General features: G+C 32.2%; 1 protein-coding gene across 1 annotated transcript; it reads left to right on the top strand.

The window, feature by feature from the left end:
- Window positions 1-5,067: 5,067 nt before the first annotated feature.
- LOC139426127 (uncharacterized) lies at window positions 5,068-5,502 on the top strand. The gene has a single exon (XM_071183871.1). It carries the CDS (start codon window positions 5,068-5,070, stop codon window positions 5,500-5,502), a length of 435 nt encoding a protein of 144 aa, XP_071039972.1.
- The last annotated feature ends 7,956 nt before the right edge of the window (window positions 5,503-13,458 follow it).

The following is a 13,458-nucleotide window of genomic DNA, read 5'->3' as shown; positions in this document are numbered from 1 at the left end:
AGAATCAGAAAAAATAATTAAGCAAAAACTAATTAAAAATCAGAAAAAAGTTACCAACTACGCAAAACAAAAACATATCATGGTAATAATAAAATAGACAAACAAGTAATAAATATAGGTTAAATGAAACACGAAGCCCTGAAAACATTATATTTTAACAAATTTGATCTGCGATACGGTGTTGTACTTAATTAACTTCACGGTAATAAACATTCTAACTTACGTGGAGAAACTTAGCTCAACTTTAACACGTCATCTTATTTATAAGCGATTAACTGACGCTCAGGTCATAGGTCACATGTTTGTGTATCAGTGATCTTCTTCTTCTCGAGTAGCAAGCACTCAATTTCTAGTGATTATTAAATACTGTTTTTTATTTCTATTTTTGATAACTCATGTTAGCCTGCGTATTTATTTATAGCTAGAGGTTTCACTTAAGAATTAAAAATTAGCTAACTATAATTAGGTATTTTAATTTTTTTCACGATTCATTTGCTTCCATTTTTAAACATTATATAACGATGCTGTTTCCGTGCAAGAGTAACGTTGAAATAAAGAAAAAACACAATTCTTAATACTGAACACAAACAATTCAATGCAGGGGGATGAAAAATAACACAAAATGAACCAAAAAGTATTGGTAATCTGTAATAAAAAACACCACGCCGGTGTGAGAAACCATTCAAAAGATATTAGGAAAAGTTTAATCCATAACAATGAGTCTGAACAATAGAATTTCCCTTTTTAATACTGATGCCTGTAAATGGTGATTGTTTATAAACCACTCCATAAAAAATTTCCGAACTGTAGAAAAAAGAAACACGATCAAAATCGGTGGCACCGGTCTAAAGTAATCAGCAAACTAATAACTCGATTTTTTTAACCTTTATATTATAGCTTTTATATATAAAGAGAAGGGAAGAGATACTCTTCCAAATGGTAGGTAAACAAAAATGAAACCCTTACGCTAATTAAATATCTTATAAATATCTTATAAAGTTCTTAATTCATAAGTCCCTCAGGGTTCCAGAAAGAAAAATTCCAACGACACGAAACTGGTGAATTCATCTTCAATTCCCTGAAACAATCAACATTATTCCATTAAATTAATTACTTTTTTTGTACCTGGGGTATTCCTAAGATTAAGCATTACTTATGAAATATCATTTTCGCCTAACCACAGAATATAGTATTTGTTTTTCAGTAAAGACTTTTAATTTCTCTGAAGCATATTTTGGGTTTATTAATTTCCCCTGCTCGCTTCGCTCCCATGATTTTCGAATCCATTTTTGTTTCGAGACAGTAAACTGGCTGTACATCAAAACTAAAATTATTCAATGAAAAGACAACAGAACTTTCAATTGTATTAAGACAGATATTTTTCCCAATTAAATTTTGAAAAAATTTACACGAAACATTTTTTTTTGGTTCTACAGTCACAAACTTATTTTTCAAATTTTTATTTAACTCTTGGTAACATTTGTTTATGTATACAGGATGATTAAGCACAGATGTTACAAACATGTATTAAAGGGAATTATTACATGAAAGTAAGGATTAAGAATTGCGTATCTTCTCATGTCCAGATATATCATCGACGTTGTTACACTGTAAAGAAAATTCCAATTAAAATTACTGTACAAAGTACTGACACCCGAGACGCCAGTTCTTTATACAGCAATATCCACTTTTATCGTAAAAGTTGACAAAATAAAAAATCTGATAAACCATAATTTTTACAGTAATTTTAACTGCAAAATCACTGTAATTAAAAAAATATTACTGTGAAAATTACGGTATATATTATTACTATACGGTTTTATAGTAAAAATGGATTTCACGGTTGTTGCACTCAGGGTGTCAATAATTTTTACCATAATTTTATCCGAAATTTTTTACTGTAGAGGTGCTCTCTAATTATGAACTGACTGTTAATGTACATCTGAAACTATATTTTTTCATCTAAATTATCTTAATTGACTGTTTGTAAATTATCTTAATTTTAACTATTGTCAAAAATTGTATTCAAAAAGACCCATAACCTGTTTTAACGTAATTAGAAATGGGGGTGAAGGTTCTTCAAGCCAACATCCACCACAGTAGAAGTGGCACCACAAACCTCACCAAGAAATTTCTTGATGAGGATTTTCACCTGGCCCTGATCCAAGAACCTTGGCTTGTCAGGGGAAAAATCAGTGGCCTCAAAGGAACAAAAGGTAAGCTCATTTATAATCTTAATAGTGAAGCTAGAACATGTATCCTAATAGATAAAGATATTAAGGTTCTACCTCTAACAGATTTTATTCATAGGGATTTAACAGCAGTGAAAGTCAGACTCAACATAGAGGGAAGAGACCGAGAAATTGTTTTTTGCTCAGTCTACCTACCCTATGAAGAGAAGGCTCCACCTGACCAAACACTGCACAAACTCCTGCAGTTTTGTGCAGAAAACAGCTTGCAGGTAGTCTTAGGGCTGGACTGCAATGCTCACCATACTGTATGGGGCAGCACAGACACAAATAAAAGAGGTGAGTGTCTTTTAGAATTTATTCTTAATTACAATTTAGATATTTTGAATAAAGGCAATGACCCTACCTTTATAACTTCTAATCGTTCTGAAGTAATTGACATTACTATAGCAACACCGGCTATTAGTAAAAATATCACGAAATGGAAAGTAGATGGGAGACCATCAGGTTCCGACCATCAAAACATCCATTTTGAAATAAACTCCAATATAAATATTGACCGCTGCTTCAGAGACCCCATGAGAACAAATTGGAAGAAATTCCAAGATGATATCATGGGGCTGACTCAACTGGGAGAAAATTATATTAGAGATAATTATGATCTAGAAATTGCAGCAGAAACTCTGCAGAACGAAATTCTAGGTTCATACAATAAAAATTGCCCAATACGTACCAAAAGAGCAAAGCCCCAATGTCCTTGGTGGAACAACTCCTTGGAAACTGAAAGGGCAAATGTTAGAAAACTCTTTAATAAAGCAAAGAAACATGGTGAGTGGGACAACTATAAAAGAGCCCTCACCAACTATAACAAAAATGTCAGGAAAAGCAAACAAGAATCCTGGAGAAAGTTCTGTGAAGAGGTAAATTCTATCTCTGAAGGAGCTAGACTCCAGAGAATCCTTAGAAGGGATGAACCCATAATGGTTGGCACCTTAAAGGATGAGGATGGCAACTTTGCTACCACTGGAAAAGAGATAATGGAAGTTATGGCCAAAACTCACTTTCCAGGAGCCATTGATATGGATAGCAATGAAGGACAGCATTTCATTGGATCTGTAAAAAGAATACAAAGAAATCAATGGACCTATGCTAAGAACGTTATCAATCAAAACAATGTCAGGTGGGCTATCTCCACCTTCAAACCACTTAAAAGCCCTGGACCTGATGGAATCATTCCTGTAATGATCCAAAAGGCAGGAGATCCTATCATCCCTGTGTTAACCAGAATTTACAGAGCCAGTCTGGCACTGGGACATATTCCAAAGCTATGGCAAAAGACCAGGATTGTTTACATTCCTAAACCTGGCAAAAGTAACTATGACCAGGCTAAGTCTTTCAGACCAATTAGCTTATCTTCATTCTTTCTTAAAATTATGGAGAAAATTATTGATAGGCATATTAGGGATTACCTGGGTAGCAATAACCCCTTGCATAATCTACAGTTTGCCTACCAACCTGGTAAATCTACAGAGACAGCCTTACACAAGCTAGTATCTAAGATTGAAGACACCCTGGAGAGAAAGGAAATTGCATTGGCCACCTTCCTAGATATTCAGGGTGCTTTTGATAATACCTCTCACCCATCCATCCTTAATGCCTTAAGGGAAACAGGGATAGACCAAACTTTATGTTTATGGATTAAGTCCCTACTTATGGATAGAGCCATTCAAATGAATATCTTCAACGAGACATTAGAAAAGAAAACAACCAGAGGCTGTCCACAAGGAGGTGTACTATCACCATTACTTTGGAATCTGGTTGTAAATAGCCTAATCAAACATCTAAATAATACAGGCTACTATACCCAGGGATATGCGGATGACATTGTCATACTCATCCTTGGCAAAGATTTTCACATAACTTGCCAACTTATGCAAAACGCTCTAAGTTATGTAAGCAAATGGTGCAGGGAGAGGAATCTGGACATAAATCCACAGAAGACCAATCTAGTACCATTCACTCGTAAAATAAAAAGGGAAGGCTTTTTTATCCCAAAACTTTTTAACGTTGAAATCAATATTGCCTCTGAGGTGAAATTTTTAGGCTTAATTCTTGACCAAAAACTCACCTGGAATAAACATGTTGATTACAAAATCAATCAAGCAAAAAAATGCATAATGATGTGCAGACGCATGCTTGGTAAAAACTGGGGATTACAACCAAAAATGATGTTTTGGATGTACACAGCAATTGTCAGGCCTGCTTTCACATATGCTTCAGTGATATGGTGGTGTAAAGTGGAACAGAAAACTGTGAAGGATAAGCTGGGAAGTCTGCAAAGACTGGCCTGCTTGTGTATCACAGGTGCAATGTCCAAGGCCCCTACCAGAGCACTTGAGGCAATTCTGGACCTGACTCCTTTAGATATCTTCATGTGCAGCTCTGCCAGAATGACTGCATATAGAATGAAATTGCAATATCAATGGTATAACAGGCCCTCTTCTGGAGGTCATACCAGTATTACTAAGAAAATTTACCATCCAACTCTCCTTATGCCTTCTGACTGCATGGAGAGAAAGTACGTGTTTGAAAGACCATTTGAAGAAGTTTTTCCTACCAGAGAAGAATGGGATAACAACACGATCGATACAAAAATGATGATCTAATCTGGTATACCGATGGATCAAAGAAAGGTAACCTCTCAGGACTGGGTGTCTGTGGCTTGTCACCAAGATTCAACCTTTTTGAAGGTCTTGGGGAGTATGCTACTGTCGTTCAGGCGGAGGTACTTGCTATCGTAAACTGTCTGCAGATAAATATTAAGAAAGTCTACCATGGTAAGCGGATTCTTATTTTCAGCGACAGTCAAGCAGCCTTGATGGCTCTTTACTCATTTCAAGTTAAATCAAAAACTGTTCTGGAATGCAAGAATCTCCTAATAGAACTGGCAAAAAGGAATAAAATCATTCTTATTTGGGTACCAGGGCATATGGGAATTGACGGTAATGAAAGAGCTGATGAACTCGCAAAACAGGGATCCTCTTTCAATCCAATAGGAACGGAACCCTTCTGTGGAATCAATATGAAGACTACAAGGAAGGCCGTCCTAAAATGGGAAAAACAGGAGATGAACAAAGTTTGGCGCAATTCTCCTGGACAAAAACATGCTAAAATCATGATCAGCAGCCCTTCTGCAAAAATTGCTTCTGAAATTCTTAGGCTCCCAAGATTGAAGATTCAAACAATTGTAGGCTTCATCACTGGGCATTATCATTTCAGGAAACATCTACATAGATTGGGACTTTTCGAATAAGAACCAATATGTCGGAAATGCCGTGAAGCGGTAGAATCAGCACATCACATCCTATACGAATGTGATGCCCTCGCCCTTACGCGCCTCACTACCTTAGGCAATCCATATCCTAAAGAGCTTCACCTTAATTCCATTAAGGGACTGTCAGACTATATAAATAAAGTAGGCGACCCAAGACAATGGAATTAGGAAAAAGTTGGGCTTGGAGCATGGTACAAAATGCAACATGTGCAGAGGTGCCACATATCTGACAAGCTCAAGCAAGAAGAAGAAGAGAACGTAATTAGATGAATTGGTGGTATTGGCGCAGTAAAATTTAAGATAGTTAATGTATGTTTAATAACATTCACTTATAACTTGATCTAACATATAACTTACCACTTATAACCTAAAAATTAAATGTGTTTGTCCAATAATGCAATTCATCTATTTTTTCAATTTTGTTTCATTTTACCCTACACTATAATACTATGTTACGATGATGTTAAACTATGTCATGTTACATTATCTTACTGTTCCCTTTATGGTTACAACTTCCCCACTGACTTGTAAGGTAAGTCAACACTTAACAACATTTTTTGCTTGTTTTATTACTTATAAATATACCATTTTTGAGTATTAATACTTTGTATCAGCTCAAGTGATGAACTTAAAAGATGAGGAGATGAAAAATGCTTTTAATTTATCAATGAGATATTCTAGGGTAAAAAAATTAAAAAAACATTGTTGTATCTATACTTACTCCTTTTTATTATAGTTAATTCAGTTTAATTCGTTCTTTTAATTGTCAATATAAATGAGATAGCTATCAATCTGTTTTAAATGTCCTTTCAAACGCGTCATTTTTAGAAATAAATTTGACGGAGATTTATCTGGATTTATATTGCATGAATTACTATGAAACACTATAAAAACACAGTAGGATATCTTAAATATTTATTATCTAATTTTACCCATCAATTATCTCTTTTTCATAACCATTGTAAGTGTGTAAGAAATAAATTTGTTTTTTGTCTTCTTCTTATTATTTTTTCCTNTAATTATTTGTGTTTTCTTTCAGTATTGTGTAAGAAATAAATTTGTTTTTTGTCTTCTTCTTATTATTTTTTCCTAAACTAACGAGAAATAAAAAGCAATTGTAATCGGTGAATTTCAAAACAAATGATTAACTTCCAAAAGAACAAATTGAATCTATGATGTAGTCTGGGGAACAAATAAAATTATGCTCGTTTTCAGTGCTATATTGACTGAAATAAAACATTTTAGTGTGATTCCCGTGAGAATATTTTCCTACGCATTGACATTTATTTGACATTGTCTGCACTTAAATACAGTTTCAACTGATAACATAAATACAAAACACTATTTGAACAAAAAAATATGAAATACTTTTGTAAAATAGTTTTCGTCTATTTTAAAATGCAAACAAAAGTAATAAATGTTTGAACACAAATGAATAATCCCTCTACGTTAAAAAATCACAGGAGCTACGTTGATTGGGTTTTTAACTTAACATAAAATTTTCTTATGTGCCGAAATTTTAAGCCTTAGCAACTTGAAATTGAGCAGTTGTGTAGAAAAATGTACAAGATATATAATAGATTAAAAAAATTTATTTAATAAATTGTTCAGGAATTAATTAATTATTTAATTAATTAACCAACTAATTAAATTAATTGCTAAATAATTAATTTCTCAAGAACTGTTAATTTTGTAGTAAAAATTAAATCATGTAGGACATTTTGCAGCCCACCGAAATACAAATACAAAATTGAAATTTGAGCGACTGAGAAACTGAAAACGATTTTGATTAAAAGTTATTGCAGTTTTTTTTCTTGATTTTGTTTCACTTTTACAGATTTAAATTACGAATTTTCTCTATTGTTACTAAAAAGTGAATTTATCTCTCCCGAGATCTTTATTTTATAAGTTCGAGTCTGAGTTCAATATAAAAGTAACAAAAATAGTGAGAAAGTTATTAGTTATTGTCAGATATAAATCCTAAGATCTAGAATGAAGTTTATAAAAATATAAAGAACTTATTTCTAGAAGGGTAAAAACATATTCCTGTTTAAATGATTTAGGTCTCTTTACTGACCAAAATTAATTCTCATTTATTTTATTATTATACCACATATTCTGTATTCCTAAGTTTAACTTTCTTTAAGGTACAGTTAAATCTTTTTTTAAATAGCGAAAGTTCATTTCACTACGATTATGTAAACAAAAATATGATAATTATACGTTTTTTTAACAAAATTTTCTTTGCTTTTGATATGAAAAAAAAGAGAAAGAAAGCAATGAGGTATGTGAAGAAAATAAGGTTGTTGTTTCTAATGCCACTTGCCAACCAACAATCCTGCTTGGTAAAACCAACAAATTTTAAGGCGTAAGATGCGGTTATTGCTTTTCGGTAGCACCATCTCTGGCCAGAAACACGATTTCAGCCATATACACGTCACAGTCCATTTATTAGACGGACCCATTCATGCATCCACTTATTCATCCACAGATCGTAACTTTGACATGAGCTACAGAACGATCAATCTCCAATTCAGTACTCCAAGAGATTTTATTTGCTATTGGAACATAGAGGACTTTGTGACCCGACTGATTTAACGTGCACCTGCCGCCATTTACTGCACGAAGTGTCTTCGACCGGCAGGGATCGAATGCGACCTACTGGACATAGGTCCAAGGCCCTGCCAGCCTGGCTATGGCGGGTAGTTGGGCCAGGTTACCCCTGAAGAATTTTTAATGGCGGGCACTTGGTCTATTTCCCATTGACTTCAGAAATGCCAGAACTGCTACTCTCTTATCATTACCCAGTGAGCACCTATGGCTAAGCCACGGCGGTGGAGTAGCGTCGCCCACGTCATACAACCACAAACCCGTTTATAGGGCGGGTTACATTCACACAATCACACAGAAGAAAGGACATAGAATACAGAGAGAGAAACATCCATGCCCTGGGCGGGATTCAAACCCGCAACCATCGGCTCCGCAGTCAAGCACGCTAACCACTCGGTCACCTGGTCAGCCCTAAAGAAAATAATGGAGGTGATAAGCGAAGAAAGCAGGGAACTTTTATTAAAACATTTTAAATCATTCTTATCTGTCTGAATTAAATAAAAATGTTCCATACTGTATCTATGCATTATTAATGCCTTAAGAATAGCCCATTTTCAGTTGCCTCTCAGTTTGATTTACAAAGAAAATAAACTTGTTCTCATTTTGGACAAAGGTAGAAAAAGAGTTATTTAATTTATTTTAATTTTTCAATGATCGCAAACTCTTAAAAATATTAAAAGCAGCATTTAAAATTATAATAGTTTTCTTTTATGTGAAACTAAATATTAGAAATTTTTATGACAAGTTAGATAATGATTTTGTTTTTATTGCAGTCAAATAATAAATGTGAAAGATTTATCTATTACTTTGATCGGGGACTCGTTTTGTCACTGCTAAGATAATACCGCTACAAGGTAAGATTTATACGAAACACAAATAACAAATATTTCATACATTATTCTTCAGACAAGAAATAAATATTAGAGATTGGTGTATAAATCAAAATGTCTCAGACAGTACTTAAATTCCAGAATAATTTATGCGATAAATTTCTATTCACTGAACAATAAATTAAAATAAATTTCTATTCATTTACTGTGTTGAGAAATCTTTAAAAACACTTTTGACTATTACAAAAAGGAATTTAAACTTGAATATTACTTTTTGGGTTTTACAACTCACTTGCAGTAAAAATAAATGCTGAATCTTTAAATTAATTCTCTAGTGACATCATTTGTTACAATAGAAATAGTTAAGGCAGAACTAAAAGTGAAAAAATTATGAAATCCGGTATTTTTAAAGTTAAGAAACTTTTGAAATATATAAATATTAGATGAAGTTAAGACAATAGAATGAAGTAAAATATTACGTATGGTTGAAGTGATAAAACTATGGGTACTTCCGAATAATAGGTTACTTTTACTTTAAATTTAAAACTTAATGAAAGGTTTTGCAAATTACTTTTTAATTAAAATATTAAGTGATCAATAAAATCCTCCAACAAAAGAAAGGGTAAAACTTTATGCTATATAGACTAATTCAAAAAACAACGTGACTAAAGCAATAATGAAAGTACATAAATGGACATACTATAGTTTCAGTTCTAAAAACAAGAACCTTCCTAACAAGAACCTGTCTAAACGTCAAATGAAATAAAAAATTAAATCCTCATGCAACAAGTAGTTAAGATTACTAATGTAGAGGATCGCTGTATGAGATTATGTATATACATGAGTATCCTGCATGTATTGGGGTGTTGGGATTTGGCATTTTCTGGAGCTTTGGAGATAGTTCTTTTGATAGTTATTTTGATTGTAATAGTTCCTTGAAAAAATTGTTCTATTGTACGTTTTAGAGCTGTAGTGGAAACTCTTTAATTCTTTTTTTATGATTAGCCTTCTTATAAAAGTTTTGGTATTGAGCTGATTTTGTGCTTTTTTGGAATATTATTAAAAGAGTTAAACAGCTAGTGCTCATTTTTTTAAATAACGCAAAGACAAATTTATAGTATAAGAAAAATAGAAGAATAAGGCTGTTTCATTTAAAAACCTAGTTAAGATTTGAGCTCTTATTAAGTTTTATTCGTGAAAGTTTAATAGCTTTCTTACAAACCGTAACAAAGCACTATACTTAATACCGTAACAAAATACTATACTATACGCAAAACACTATATATAAAAAAGAATCACAATTACACTGTCATTTAAATATATTGGTAATTCTAGTCGAAAGGTTTCATTTCCTGAATAAGGACCGCTTGTATTCCTTCTTAACCAATCTTATCTGTTATTCGAAGCGAGTGATTGCGTCATCCAGGTGTAATTGAATACGGTATTACTTTTTCGCTATAATGAGAGGTAAATAAATAAAGTGCACATTAATCTAAAACAACAGCTACAGAAATTAATGCAGGAGATAAAATTTAATCTGTTGGGGACCACACGGGAAGAAATATCTGATAAAATTACCGTATTGTATTGTAATTACACTTTCGGTAAAAAAAAAAATACACTATGTCGGTTAAAAAAAACAAAATATACGCTATTTAAACCATTCTTTTGGTAATTTTTCGGCTCTTAACAAACAGTTTACTAGCAATTTTAGTTTTCAAAATTATATTTATTATTACCACACATTTGGTAAAAAAATGCAAAACTGAAAAGGAAATTTAATCGAATAAATTGATTTGTATGCCATGCCCTAAAGGTATCATGATAGAATTAATAAAATTTACAGCATTTACCAAATTTCTTAAGATATTACAGAATCATATTTTATTTTTAATTTTACCAAAATCATTACAAAAACACTTGTGTAAAAAATACTGAGCTTTTCGGTGTCCCCATTAAGTCACAGTTAATGTTACTCCCGTATTCTTATAGTTTTGACTATACTATTTGTCTCTGTGGATTGTAATAGTTGCATTTCATTTAAAAAATTATTTTAAAAATGTCCAAGCTTCCTTATTAGTAGTAGTACTTTTATAACTAAATATTCGAAGGGAATTTTCATTTCATCTGTTCTTTGAGGATATATCAAATCACGTGATATCTTTCATAAAATCGACGTCTGCGTATTTTTTTGAACAATTTATTCAAATTTAACTTTCAATACTTTATATTGCTTTTTTCTTTATATTGCTTTATTCTTTATATTGTTTTATTCTTTATGTTGCTTTATTCAAATTTACTCTTCAAATTTTCAATTTTATATTAAAATGTTCTACTCAAATTTACTATTCATATTTTCAATACTTCATATTACTTTATTCTTTATACTGCTTTATTCTTTATATTGTTTGTTTCATTCTTTATATTGCTTTATTCTTTATATTGCTTTATTGCTTAATTCAAATTTACTTTACAGTGTATCGTAAACAGCCTTTAATGATTCTTATGCTTATTTTATTTTACCGTTTCAATGTTATTGAATAACGAAAATGGTGGCGACTACTTCATACCAAGTAGTGTGAAAATAAAATACAAATTACAGGGTAACTGATATTTTATTTGAAACAGATGAACTTATATAAAATTAAATATGGAAAATAAAGTAATATAATAGAATGTTCTAGAAACTTATTAAAAAACAAGCACTTAATCACAAAAATTCAAAGTGTAACGCGCAATGAAAAGTAAAATGTAATGATGCGGAATTTTCTAATGTTTTTCTCCTAAAGCAAATGGTATGAACCGTTTGAAATTTATGCTATTTTGTTCCTATTGTACTTTTTAAAAATATCTGAAATTATTTGCGCTTACAAGTTATGAGATCCAATGTTAAAAAGCATTTAGAGAATTTAACTATTCAGGCATTATATAAATATTTTTTGAAGTTCATAAAATATATGGTCGCACCACAGACAATGACTACATTAATTTAAAGTTATAACTATAAGTGATACACTCAATAAAAATGAGCAAACGTTTTATGATAATACACATAAGAAACAGAGCATCAATTGTTGGATAGGAAGAGATGATTAGATTTCTATGCAGCTCGAGTTTGCATGAAAATCGGCGTTCAGGATATACAGAAATAAATTTACATGCTTATTTTTTTAAAATATAAATTTATTTGTAAATTGATTTTATTAATAATATATACCTACTACTTCCCTATCCTCCTCGCGCTCGCTGTACAGTATGCCTCAGTGTCCCTTTTTCCAGGCATCCTGGTGCTAAATCAATTCCCAAGTTAAAATTCTTGATGGTCCTATCAAAAAATTTTGATGATTTATGTTGGTCTCAATGCGATTCATGATTTTCCAACCTCATTTGATGGTCACCATCATCCAACAATTTCCATTATGTTTTCATGATTTTTGATATGGCAACAAACTTCCACCATTCTATGATGAAAAATGCTACTTTAGTACTATGATGGTTTAATAATAATTATTGTTGACTCAGTAGAAATATGCCATCAAAAAAAAAATTTTTTATGATGGTCCATCCAAAATCAGTCCGAATTCATACATTGGTTTGATGGTGGTTCATGATCGATCCAACACTTGATTTCTAAGAAACTTATGATGGAAATGTTTGATGGTTTTCAGGGATATACCAATTAAACAATTTTTTTCTATGTTGGATCGTCATAAATCAGTCCGAATTCCTAAATTGGGGTGATGGTGGTTCATGATCGATCCAACATTTCATTTCTAAGAAACTTATGATGGAAATTTTTGATGGTTCTCAGGAATATACCATTGAACCAATTTTTTTTTTATGTTGGTCCATCCAAAATCAGTCCGAATTCATACATTGGGGTGATGGTGGTTCATGATCGATCCAACACTTGATTTCTAAGAAACTTATGGATGAAATCTTTGATGGTTCTCAGGAATATACTATTGAAGCAATTTTTTTTTATGTTGGATCATCATAAATCAGTCCGAATTCCTACATTGGGGTGATGGTGGTTCATGATCGATCCATCACTTGATTTCTAAGAAACGTATTATGGAAATGTTTGATGGTTCCCAGGGATATACCATTGAAACAATTTTTTTTATGTTGGACCATCATAAATCAGTCCGAATTCCTACATTGGGGTGATGGTGGTTCATGATCGATCCAACATTTGATTTCTAGGAAACTTATGACAGAAATTTTTGATGGTTCTCAGGAATATACCATTGAAACAATTTTTTTATGTTGGACCATCATAAATCTGTCCGAATTCCTACATTGGTTTGATGGTGGTTCATGATCGATCCAACATTTGATTTCTAAGAAAATTATGACAGAAATTTTTGATGGTTCTCAGGAATATACCATTGAAACAATTTTTTTATGTTGGACCATCATAAATCAGTCCGAATTCCTACATTGCGGTGATGGTTACTTACGTTGGATACCATCAAAAATATAATGGTTCGTG

This window comes from Parasteatoda tepidariorum, chromosome 8, assembly GCF_043381705.1.
Source record: "Parasteatoda tepidariorum isolate YZ-2023 chromosome 8, CAS_Ptep_4.0, whole genome shotgun sequence".
NCBI lineage: Eukaryota > Metazoa > Arthropoda > Arachnida > Araneae > Theridiidae > Parasteatoda > Parasteatoda tepidariorum.
This window is presented reverse-complemented; position numbering and strand designations above follow the sequence as displayed.